This window comes from Styela clava, chromosome 2, assembly GCF_964204865.1.
Source record: "Styela clava chromosome 2, kaStyClav1.hap1.2, whole genome shotgun sequence".
In the NCBI taxonomy this organism is placed as follows: Eukaryota; Metazoa; Chordata; class Ascidiacea; order Stolidobranchia; family Styelidae; genus Styela; species Styela clava.
The window spans coordinates 29443348-29455804 of NC_135251.1; the positions used below are offsets into that span (position 1 = coordinate 29443348).

At 33.8% G+C, this 12457-nt stretch overlaps 2 protein-coding genes across 3 annotated transcripts in view; one reads left to right on the forward strand and one right to left on the reverse strand.

Moving 5' to 3' along the window:
• Nucleotides 1-867: 867 nt before the first annotated feature.
• On the forward strand, nucleotides 868-4652 carry LOC120336091 (lambda-crystallin homolog). The gene is made up of 9 exons (XM_078110111.1): nucleotides 868-1056; nucleotides 1616-1675; nucleotides 1991-2098; nucleotides 2353-2479; nucleotides 3009-3173; nucleotides 3276-3474; nucleotides 3696-3797; nucleotides 4250-4356; nucleotides 4430-4652. The coding sequence occupies exons 2-9, from the start codon at nucleotides 1650-1652 to the stop codon at nucleotides 4538-4540; spliced, it is 945 nt and encodes a 314-aa protein (XP_077966237.1). The 5' UTR covers nucleotides 868-1056; nucleotides 1616-1649; the 3' UTR covers nucleotides 4541-4652.
• A 1285-nt stretch (nucleotides 4653-5937) lies between these two features.
• LOC120336415 (sodium leak channel NALCN-like) overlaps nucleotides 5938-12457 on the reverse strand; it is a 32056-nt gene continuing 25536 nt past the window's right edge. The window contains exons 29-40 of one of the 2 annotated variants that reach the window (XM_039404089.2): nucleotides 11924-12063; nucleotides 11413-11545; nucleotides 11167-11294; nucleotides 10172-10286; nucleotides 9737-9866; nucleotides 9072-9208; nucleotides 8732-8811; nucleotides 8066-8179; nucleotides 7770-7920; nucleotides 7277-7397; nucleotides 6705-6782; nucleotides 5938-6617 (exon numbers count right to left, since the gene is read on the reverse strand). In XM_039404089.2, coding sequence (XP_039260023.2) covers nucleotides 6496-6617; nucleotides 6705-6782; nucleotides 7277-7397; nucleotides 7770-7920; nucleotides 8066-8179; nucleotides 8732-8811; nucleotides 9072-9208; nucleotides 9737-9866; nucleotides 10172-10286; nucleotides 11167-11294; nucleotides 11413-11545; nucleotides 11924-12063 — 1449 coding nt within the window. In that variant the 3' untranslated portion in view covers nucleotides 5938-6495. Of the gene's footprint in view, nucleotides 6618-6704; nucleotides 6783-7276; nucleotides 7401-7769; nucleotides 7921-8065; nucleotides 8180-8731; nucleotides 8812-9071; nucleotides 9209-9736; nucleotides 9867-10171; nucleotides 10287-11166; nucleotides 11295-11412; nucleotides 11546-11923; nucleotides 12064-12457 lie in introns of both variants that reach the window. The other variant, XM_039404088.2, reaches the window with a different exon arrangement.

The window sequence follows — 12457 nt, forward strand, 5'->3', positions numbered from 1 at the left end:
ATAGCAATTTTAATAATAACACGAAAGAAACAGAAGAATACGACAATTAGATCAAATTGCATTTCAAAGGTTATGTCATGGCTGATTTCGCTATTGCTATGATTTTAAGCAGTACGAGCGCGGCCCCTCAATTTTCAACTCAAATATAATAATATGGCGCGGCGTTGTGGATCATCATACGCTCGCCACCGCATCTCTGATTACTCTGCGGGATTCGCAGGTTCGAATCCCATGCGGGGATAATTGTGTGCAAGAGGATTGCTGGACTCATCGCGACTTCCTCTACCATCAAATCTATGCTACCGAAAACAAATACCGTAACTAACTAATCCCATACCCGACATGGAATGGTAACCGGACGAGAGGCCGTGTTTCGCCATATGGTTAAGCCGTCTTGTCGACTTTCCTCTCCCCAGGGATAAATATTTAAATCCTATAACAGACCTTCGGATATCAGATTGGCGAACATTTTATTCCTCATAGACAAGCGGTCGGCAACCTGCGGTTCCTGAGCCGCATGTGGTGTGTTGTTCGGTTCCATTACATCTGAACCCATGACAATTGCACCTATGGAATTTTTTTTTGTTTCACGGATAGTTGAACCCATACTAACCCTATCCCATGGGTTTTAGCACCCGCATATAGATTGAACCCGTGGATATACGCATGGGTTCAAATGTACATGGGTTCAAATGTACGGTCACCGTGTTGTTCTTTTGCTCCCGTGAATCAAAGTGGAGGCTACAGCAGATTTTTCTTAGAAGCAGTGGGGATTCGGTAAAAATCAGGGGCGTAAAGTCAATTACTATTCTCCTATTACAGTTTTACACATCACACACAGCCGGTATAAGTCGAAAGCGGTAAAATAGGGCGCATTAAAGTGATTGAGATTATTCCAAACCAACTTTTCCTTTCATTTTCTTCTTAAACGGAACTGAATTATTTCATTATTCATAATTTCGCTTTATCTCAGTAAGAACTAAAATATAGCATCATAAGGCAGTAAGGGGTTTTCCGAGAGTTTTGATAGACAGTAGATGTTGCGGCCCCGAGTCGGTGAGTACTGGAGTAGGTTTGATTTTGACGGAAAGGATGCCAAATTGCAGAATGGCACTTTCAATGCTAAAGGTCTGAAGGTTGCCGACCCGTGTATGGACGGCGCCAGATGGAATGCTATAAGCAAATGCTTGATGAGTCTAACAGAAAAATGCTTTTTCAACAATTTGGATTTCTCGATTTTCATAAAATTTCATGTCCTAAGCAGGGGTTGTCAATCCCTCCCCCCAATAATGTCCCGAAAATTATACATCTAAGGTCAAAGCGAAATTGTTTGCTAATTTCATTTCCAAATAATTGCAGTCTTGACTCTTGATTCAAAACAGTTCATTCTTTCTGAACTTATCTAAATTTAACAATTGAAGTTTGATAAAACCTGGAAATCCGCAGTCACCCGTGCAATTGCCAGGTGCAGATCCTCGATTTCTTCCGGCACTATGCCTGCCATTTTACTAAAATAATGCTCTCCTGAACTGTCTACGATTTTATCAAAATTATTTAAAGATCTCTGTTTGATTCTATATTGCTGTATTTATGGACTGATTTTATGAATTCACAGATCTTTAAATTAAGTTAATCGCAGTTACAGAGATATGGCCAAAGTTGGAATTGTTGGAAGGTAAGTCAGTAAGTGTGTGGATTATATTTGTTTCAGATGCATGGCCTTAATGGTGGAGGAAGCCGTAACCGACCACGCAGGGAAATCAAGGGTGTGGTGGCGTGCATATTCCTAATGCCTAGCACAATGAACCACACCACCGATCCACTGTATTACTATGTAGACCAGTGTTCAGTTTTTACTGCCTTTAAAACTTGCATCAACATAAGTTAATACAATCAAGATCGAGTAGCAGTTGGTATCTCAATTGCATGTCTGCGAGTTGATGTTTTGGTACCAGTCAAATTTGTCTTAATCTCTTCGATTTTCTTCTAGTGGTTTGATTGGAAAAAGTTGGGCGATGTTATTTGCTTCTGCTGGATATCAAGTTTTAATATATGATGTTGATGAAGATCAGCTCAGTAGAGCAATCGAATCTATCGGGTAACGAAATTCATATTAGGCTAGTTTATATTTTCTGGTATATTATTCATGGCACGAAAGTCCTAATATATGAGATGAGGTCATAATAACTCAATGGTGAATACCATTTTGACAATTGCGAAATATTTTATTCTGTGGCTTATAATGTCAAAATTTTCATTCACTTTTGCTTTCTTGTGATTTTTCTACAATAAATTCTGCAGATAATGTAAATTTATGTTGAAGGCAGAATATTAGGAAATATTTCTGTTCAGAACTCAACTGGATGAATTTGAAAAGTCTGGATTATTGAGAGGAAAACTCAGTGCAAAAGAACAACTGAAGTTGATAAAAACATCAAGAAATCTTGGTGATGTTGTAGTAAATTCCAAACATGTTCAGGTACTTTTGGTAATATGGGATGTCTTCTTTAATTTCCTAACACTCTTCTTTTTTTGATATATATATATTTATTTATCTGCATGCCTCAACAATTAACTGGTTAACTAATCCCATACCCAACAAGGACGGGTGACCGGACGAGAGTCCATGGTTCACTATATGATTGAGCCATCTTCTTGACTTTCCACTGCCATGGAATACATAATGTATAATTGTAACTTCTTACAGCCTCAGTATTTTTTTAGTTTGTCCCTGTTTTGGTAAATGTTCACGTTCAGTCTTAATAAAAACTGGCAACTTGGCAACATGCTTCAAAATGTTTTAGAAGCATTGTGATTTTTGAATTTTGTTTCAATCAATTCATCAGTATTTCTCCCCATTTCATACTTGCTCAAATTTAATCAATGTCTTCGATAAGAAGGAAGGAGGTATCATGTGTAGTAGCAACTAGCAAGCACATAAATATATAAGTATATTGTTAGAACATTCTGGTGGTAAACCACAATAAAATAGTTGGTATTCTTTTTAGGAATGTGTATATGAAGATTTGAGTTTGAAGCAAAAGGTGTTCAAGGAAATATGCAAGTATTGCAATAGTGATGAAACAGTACTATGCAGTTCAACGTCTTGTATCATGCCATCAAAATTGTTTGTTGGATTGGAAAGAGTGTCACAATGCATTATAGCCCATCCAGTGAGAGCTTATGTTATGGCCGAAATTTTTTCTGTTTTTTAGTTTTATGGATAATTGAATTTGACCGAAGTGAAACGCGCTCATTGTTATATTGTTTTGTAGTGTAATCCGCCGTCATTGTGCCCGCTGACAGAGATTGTGCCGCATCCTGAAACATCACAAGCTGTGAGGCAGCGCACTCGAGATTTAATGGAAGAAATTGGCCAAGTTCCAGTTTTATTAAACAAGGAAATAGATGGTTTTGCTCTGAATCGAATACAATATTCAGTCATCAATGAATGCTGGAGATTAGTACAGGCATGTGGTTATTGATTTTGTATAAATTTAATTTTGTTTTCATGAATTTGTATCAATAAAAAATAAAGCCCAATATCTGAATTCCACCAGCAAAGCAGTGAATATTTCTCATATATGTTTTGTATTTAGTAAAATAGAAATATCTTTTACAAATCATTTTTCTACCTCTCCATTCATATATTAATATAATCGAATACTTCTAATAATTTAAAACCTTACAGGGAGGGTATATGACAACAGAAGATGTTGATAAGGTAATGACTGCTGGCATGGGAATGAGATATGCATTCATTGGACCATTTGAAACTTGCCATCTCAACGCTGAAGGTTTTTATTTTGAATTTTTTCACACAACTTTTGTGATAGAAATTATGTGTCACCTTGCTATACAATGCTATAGACAGGTAGTGCTAGCACATTTTTCTTGGATCCGTCCATCTCATAAACCAGACTGTATCGTTCGAGTAATACATGTTCCTTCACAGACCGATCAACATTATAATTGCTAATTTCAAGTAACTTTCAGTTAACCATCAGGCACCTATGCTTAAATTGAGATAGGACATGCTATGCAGCATGCTCTAAAAATGATTCATTTATAGCCACCATTCATTTATACCTCTATAGGACGAAACTTTTTATCAAAATTGCGTTTGTTGAAACTCTGTTGTTTTTTGTTTTGGAAATTTGGAAAAATTGCTGATATACAAATATTATGTATGCCTTCGATTGCTCAAAATTTTCTCAGACAAAAGTTCTATATTATTCTTATGTTCAAGGTACTGTACAATACATGGATAAATATGCTGAAGGTATAAAAAGAGTTTCTTCGACATTTGGCCCAACACCAGAGTATGATAAGGATTCTGTTGCTAAAATTAACCAGGTATGATATATGTATTTGTTTTTTGGGTGATTGTTCATTATATGTGTTTCACCCAATATTTATATATCAACAGGAAATTTGTCAGAAAGTCCCAGATACGAGGGAACAACTTGAGCAAAGGCGTAAATGGAGAGACAATGGTCTCGCTGAGCTGGCTAAGCTGAAGAAGCAACTACCAGAGTAGCTGGTCATAATTGACTATTGTCGGAAAATAAATTCGTTTCACGATAAAATCTAATTTTTGTATTTCAATTAATGTTCATTATCAAAGTGCAATATAAATAATTATTGAATCATCTTCGGTTTGGTAAATCTGTTTTTGATATAATTAATTTAAACTAGGAACGTATTTTGGAGAACTTACATAATTTCCAGTCAGCTCGCTGTTGAGTTTTGGACTTAGTGCTTGGGTTTCTGAAGAGGTCACAAATGTAACATGCATTAGTGTTTTTATGCATGGAACCCCTCAGACAAGTATTTGTACTCGAATAATTATACATTTTGTGTTGGAAGTACAATCAGGATGTGGGGATGAGATTACAGTGGCTGATGATGAAGTTGCATCAAAATTGCTTGAAGGATGTTTTGTTTTTGTGCATCAAGATTTATTTAATGTTAGGAAGCCCGATTGGTCGAGTAGTGGCCAATGGTAAATGAGATACAGATAGCGCGTTCTGTTCATAAAAATTACTCCCTGGAATGAATGGCTTCTTGAAACTTAAGCTAAGAATTCGATCCCAGGACGTGACCTTTCAGTTAGTCAAGACTCATTATAGTGGAATCTGAAGGTTTCTCGAAAGCAATATAAGCCATTGCTGATAAAGTTCACTCTTATCTTGGGGAAGAGGAAAACTGATGAGACGACTTAATCATATAGTGTACCATGGCCTCTCGTCGTACATGTTCGGTATGGGACGAGTTAGAAGGTTATCTTGTTTTGAATACATGGATAGTGGAGAATACCGTCATTGAGACCTGTCCAACATATGCTTACTTTTGTATTTTGGTGCTCATTGCTATGTTTATTAATATCCGAAACAGGATATTCGGCCAAATAAGACGGATAGAGATTGTGGACAACAAGTAGGAGCACAATAAAGCAGGAACAGCGAACCAATACCAAGCTAGTCAGTCCTTGAACTCTATTCATATTTACAAACATCAATTGTAGTATACAAACATTCAATATATATTATGAATCATTTTGGTTTACTAAGGGTGGTTACGCATGATATGCCTCAGCGATCGGCGCGACTTTCACAGCAAAGCGGGAAAAGTGGTCTCATGTTCCACTTATAAGTTGCGCACCACCCACACCCAGAAATTGGTATTTGTTATATTGTTTTGATAAATTTTAATTTGGCATTTAATCTGTTGTACTCGATTAATGTTTATTTACACTAGGGTTATCAAATACATAGAGTTCGTCAATTTAAGAAGCGAAAATTTTTGCACAATTTACTCTTCGTTTCTTTATTATTGAGTTTGTTATATTTGTTATATTGTTTTGATAAATTTTAATTTGGCATTTAATCTGTTGTACTCGATTAATGTTTATTTACACTAGGGTTATCAAATACATAGAGTTCGTCAATTTAAGAAGCGAAAATTTTTGCACAATTTACTCTTCGTTTCTTTATTATTGAGTTTGTTATATTGTTTTGATAAATTTTAATTTGGCATTTAATCTGTTGTACTCGATTAATGTTTATTTACACTAGGGTTATCAAATACATAGAGTTCGTCAATTTAAGAAGCGAAAATTTTTGCACAATTTACTCTTCGTTTCTTTATTATTGAGTTTGTATCTATCCTTTGATACTCTGCTGAACAATATTTGATATAAAACATGTCTTCCAATACCGCCATTAAGAATACATATAAACCACTACATTCTAAATTAATTTGTGAAGTAAATCAAATTTTATAGAGAATGTTAAGGTTAATTCCACATATAATGATTCATTGGTGCTTACGGAAGTACTTTATTCTTGAACTTGTGCGAATAGTGTCTCGGTAATCATAGCATTTATCAGAATATTTACCAACTTTCAGGATAAAAACCGATACTGATAAGAATGACCAACAATTCTTCAAATTAAATAAGGGTACACAAAAATCATATCTTAATTATCGATGTTAATGTTCAGTTTCGATGCTGCTAGACCACCATGATCTAATTTGGTTTATGTTCTCATTTGGTCTTGCATCATTTTCAATAATGGAAGGCTTCAGAAGACTGCTAGTGGCTAAAACAGCCCCTGAAAAATAGAAACACAGTGATTTAGAAACTGAAGGTTTTGCTCAATATCCCATTTTAAACAGCAGAAAATTGTGGAATCGCTTACCACTCATATAATTAGATGGTCCTCTCCACATTCCTTTTCTTCTATTCTTACCAGTTTTGGGGAAATTAAATTCACATCCTAAGGAAAACAAAAGTATATGTAACCACGCATCCTGGGTAACTGATTGCACAGCAGCAATGACTTCAAAGATATGTTGAAAAGCCAGGAGAAAAATTGAGACTTCCACCAATAAAGAAAGAAATCACAAAATGAGAGTCATTAAAGTTTGTGACAATAAAGAAAACAAATGACGATGAAAAGCTAAACCTCTTTATCCGGTTGCAATTACAGATATACGATGTAGATCACATTGATATATTACTAAACGGTATACCAATTTGCATACAAGTGTATTGAAATTCATGAGGTTTGAAGATATAAAACTTTTTTGATAAGATAATCATAATCAATCAAACACTAATAAATAGCGCACTTACTTAGCAAAAATAACTTATTTACTACCAACAGTATACTCCTCAACTTTTCTTCCACAAGTTAGAAATTGGTAAAAAGTCTTGAAATGATTTCCATTTACCAATTTGGATAAAAATTTGACAAATCAAATTTCAAACCTTCATTCACATCGTCATCTTGTTCTTCTGTTGGATGATATTCATCAGGCGTTGATTGTATAAAGACTTGTTCATTTTGTATATCGTTAACATTGTTCCAATGATTTGTATGTAAACTTTTCTGCTGTTATTGAGATACATCTTGCATTAGATTATTGTATTTGTGACTCCTTACTTAGTAGTATTTCTATTTATTGCTGATGGGGTGATCTTCATTTAAACTAACTTGCTGATTGAAAAATCAGATATTTTGCTTATTCTTGTGCTATAGGTGCATTGTAAACAAGGATGAAAAGGTTCATAATATACAAACACTGATGTGATCCAAGAAAATGAATTATGTTTCTTTTATATCAAATTACATTCGAGTAACAAATCTTGTCTTTAATACCCCAATACAATAACCATAAACACAAAAAGAAGTTCTAACCATTCCCAGGAACAATAGTTGCCAATTGCCATTTTGATACTGATATGGCGGTGACTGACTTACCAATCGTATCTTTTTCATGCATTTATAAATGAAATTGCAAATTGTCATTTTAGCAACAGCTTCTTCAATTTCAGCTTCTCTCTTTTCTCTGATGAGCAATTCCTCTAATTGCAATGATTTTCGAATATCAATACTTCGATAAGCCAACATCCTATATTTTGAAAACAGTACAATATTAAGAAAATGTTTAGTAGACCTTAATCTCTCTTGTGTTCAGTTCAAAATTGCTTAAAGAAAAAAATAAGCATGCAAATATAAAAACGACTGTGCAAAAACAAAATCGTTGGTTTACTCACGTTAAAACGTCATGAAAGGAAACAAATACATTATTCTCATCATGTTTTGTCATATATCCATTGTTTTCCAAATGCTTGCTGGAATGTCGGCGACCAACTAAGTACATCTCATAACTAAAAAATAAATGATTTATTCTACTCGTATATGTAATAATAAATGCTCACCAGGCCAATCCAAAGCTTTGACCCAAAAATTATGTGGTTGTGATATTAGGGATAAAGAAATGCTCCCCACCACCAATTAAAGATTCTGACCCATTTCCTTGAACCTAACCAGTGCAGTTAATGTTAATGGTGTTATATTAAAAGATTGAAGGGGTATAAGTTTCAATAAAACGTAATATTTAGAGTCGGAGGAAAGGCAATTAAAATTACAATACTTTTTCAGAGCAAAAAACATGAATACACTTTTCCTAGTGAGATAACACTAGGACTTCTCATCATCGTAGGGTGTTTCAAATACCATTTCATATATACCGGTATATCATATTATGTCATATTAATACACAATAATGTGGTCTTCTATAAGAATATTTGAGCATTAACCAACTAATGCTAAGCAAGATCTGTGTATATACTATGTACATTTATTTGTTGTCTGAATGTTGAAGTGTTTTAATTGTTATATTTGAAATGTATTCGGATTTGACAAATAAAGTATCGTACCTCATATGTTTCAATAGTAGACGATCCTTCTCGGGATCAATTCGTAGTCTACCCTCCAAGAGACCCAAGAGTAATTTGACCTTTATAAATATATAAAAATGATTACTCAACAAAAATATGGATTTGTGGGTCTCAACGTCAGATGCAAAAAAAGAAACTGAAAATGGAGTCATAGGAAATTTATCTATAAAATTGTGTTTGCATAAATAGAAACCAAATTACGAATAGCCAAAAAGGATTTGAGGATTTGGAAAAAATCACCACAAGAATCGTTTTTTCCATTTGTATTATAGTTGCACTTATTTAGGATTTGGTTGGCGAAGTTAAAAAGAATTCTTACATGTTTTACAGCAATGACTTCTTTTCTTTTAATATCAATCAAATTCCATGTTACTTGAAACATATGAAGATAATTATAACTGAGCAAAATTTCTTCATCCATAGTGTAAAAGAGTGAGAAATTTTCCATGATGATGGCTGATAAATTGAATTACAAAATAAAATTACAAAACAATGAGTGAAGTCTAAAAATAGCGGGTTGATAGTTTTTTTTTGGACAAATTTAATGATTTCTAAAAGAAAAAAAGAAGATACATGGAGCCAGAGACACCTATTTCTAACATAGTATTTGATAGTGGAATTCTCTTCAGCATGGTTCCATCATTTTATGTTCTGAACCAACATGCATTGCCATATTTAACGAATATCACAAATTCTATTCGAATCAACGATCAATATTGACTTATTGTTCTTCAATTTTCTCTAACACATCTTACTCATTCCATTTGGAAAAAAGCCGGTAGCGCCGGCAGATGAGTACATGCAATTAAAATAGACACTAGGATCCAAATCTATGAAAAACACATAAACCAAAACAGGGCCTCAAGGATAAATCATTTTTCTCGGACATAGCATAGTGCAAATGGGAATTCAATACAATACTGATAAAAAATAAATTCTACTAAATTGATTCAATTTAATAATGCGAGAATAAAAATATCTTACCAACAAGCACATTCAACATTATGTATGCAATGATAACATAAAAACTACAGAAATACATTAAAGCTGCAGATATATTCCCACAATCAGTTTCCCAGTAATTATTGGCCTCTGTACATCTTGGTGGTTGAATCTTAAAAATACAATCATAAAATTCCATTCTACAGATATGCCTTATGTTACACCTATTTCATAAAACTATTCTATTATTAACTTCAATTTGAGGTATTTCGCATTTGTGGGGTGTTGCTTGACAACTCCTCTAAGACAAATAATAATGATTATCAGGAATTTTTCGGTAATAAATCTGAGACCCTGACTCTGAAATGCATCCTATGTCTCTGTTATTTCATATCAATGCTACTTCGTAACTAACGGCAAGAGACCCCAAACTATGGTTACTTGTATTATACCGAATATAAATAATAACAAACTCACCATACAATCATGCATTATTTTGTTCCAATCCTCTCCAGTAACAATTCTGAACAAAACTGCTATAGCAAGAGAGGCTGAACCAAAATTGGCATGCCGGTCTATATTTTCACCATATCTGAAAACAGTGAATTGAAAGGAAAACTTAGTATCATGCAATAACATTTTAATTGTATATCCCAATAAATAATATCGATATACATATAAATATTATTCAACCAAACACTAGTTATAATAAAGGACAAACATATTCTGAACAGTTCTTGATGCGATGTAAAACAACTTGTTTAATATGTGATCATTATAAAATAAAACACAGACCACAAAATCCATTTGTTAACTTGTGGGTCAAGGACTATAGATTTCGACAAACTACTCTCATGGATTGCATGAATTGTATTCTTAACACTAATTGGTTCATTAGCCCTTCCATTGCTTGTATCATTCGCAGGTTGTGTGCAACCATTATTCCTATAAAAATGACCACCATTGCCTAAATCGATGTTTGACTCAAAACATTTTTTTAAATAGAAAGTGACTCATCATTCGAACTTGGCAGGCCAATTAAAATATTGAATATATTTAAAATTTGAAAAAAGCAATCTCCAGGTCATTTTCAAATGAGAAATAGATTTGGTACCAATATCAGCTTAAAACAATATGAAAATTCAATTCGGTTCTCATCATGAAAACACTTAACATTTTCATCTTTATCCTGAGAGAGGAAAGTTAATATGATCGCTTAATCACCCATGTCAGGTATGGGAATAGTTAACCAGTTATTTGTTCAAGATGAATGGACTTGATGGTGGAGGATGCCGTAACTCATCGTTGGTTATGTGAACCACCCTACGACAACAAAGAGTCCAGTGATCCTCTCCACTAATTTCGAACCTGAGATCCCATGTAGGGTAATCGGAGCTGCGATGGCAAGCATATTGCCAATGATCGGAACGATGCGCCAACAGCATAAGGCATATTATAATTCTCACACTTACTTTACTGTTCCAAATAAAACAACTCCAGCAAAAGCGTAACACAACATCAAAAGGAACATTGCTCCAATAATAAAGAATGATTTGTAAACGCTGACAGCAACTGTCATCAACAACATTTTTAAAATTGCCTGAAAAAGAAATCAAATTAGTGTTCGTAGACCTAGATAATGTGGCAGTAATAAATAGCCTACTTCACTCTTTGATATAAAGTAATATGAAGGATACTATATATTATGCTATACATACATGCTTTCCACATATGCTTAGGAAACGCAACACTATCAGACAAGCTCCTGATTTGTATGCGACTGTTTTATCAGAAAGTAAGCAATAAGCAAATGACCAAATAATTCCACCAACAGTGATCAGAAAATCATATCTGTTAAAATAAACATAATGATATTTAATCTACCGGTATGTGTATCGTCCTAAAAGTTTCTTCTTTAAAGCATCAAATATGAATGGCTATTGTTTTAAAAACAAAACATAAAATAACTCCAGCCAGAAAGAATAAAATATATAAAGAAAAAATAGATAATGCAACAACATAATTATGATAAGAGACAGGTATATTGAGTGGCTTAAAACTAATCATGATGACTCATGTGCACGATGGTCGGATATAGTGCCACACATCCCACACTGCAACAGCTTTTTTTTATCAATTTCACCATATACAAGTGATGCAAACATAGAACGGATTTAAATTTTACAGAAATCAATATGCTCAAGTTTAAATAAACCACTTCTCTCATACCTGTTTCGCCAACTTGTCATCATTCCCATAAACGTCATTCCAATCCATTTGATGAGAATTTCAATTGTATATATGCAGTGGAATATAACACATGATATGGCAAGATATTGCACATGAATGTCTTTCGTACTAGTCACCCACTAGAAGCATTGAGGAATTTGAAAACTGATGAATGTGAATTTTAGGGATGACAAGAGATAGCCAGTCATTACATGTGCAACTATGGCATATGATCATATTCATAATACCACTGTCAGAGCATGTGATGATGGCATTTGTAACAGTGCTCAAAATATGTTGTTGTTAGCATGCAATTTCACTCATTGCATATATGTTAAAGTAGAGAAAATGCACATATCACAGGAATAGAATATTCAAATCAATTTGTTATTAGGTATATTTAATTTTACGAATGATTGATTTAAAAATGAGTTGGAAAATTTTCATATTAAAAAGAATCATTTGAGAATTTGAAAATGGATTGTTAACAATAGACTTCATTTAATTTCTGATCAGCAGAATATGGAAAACCAA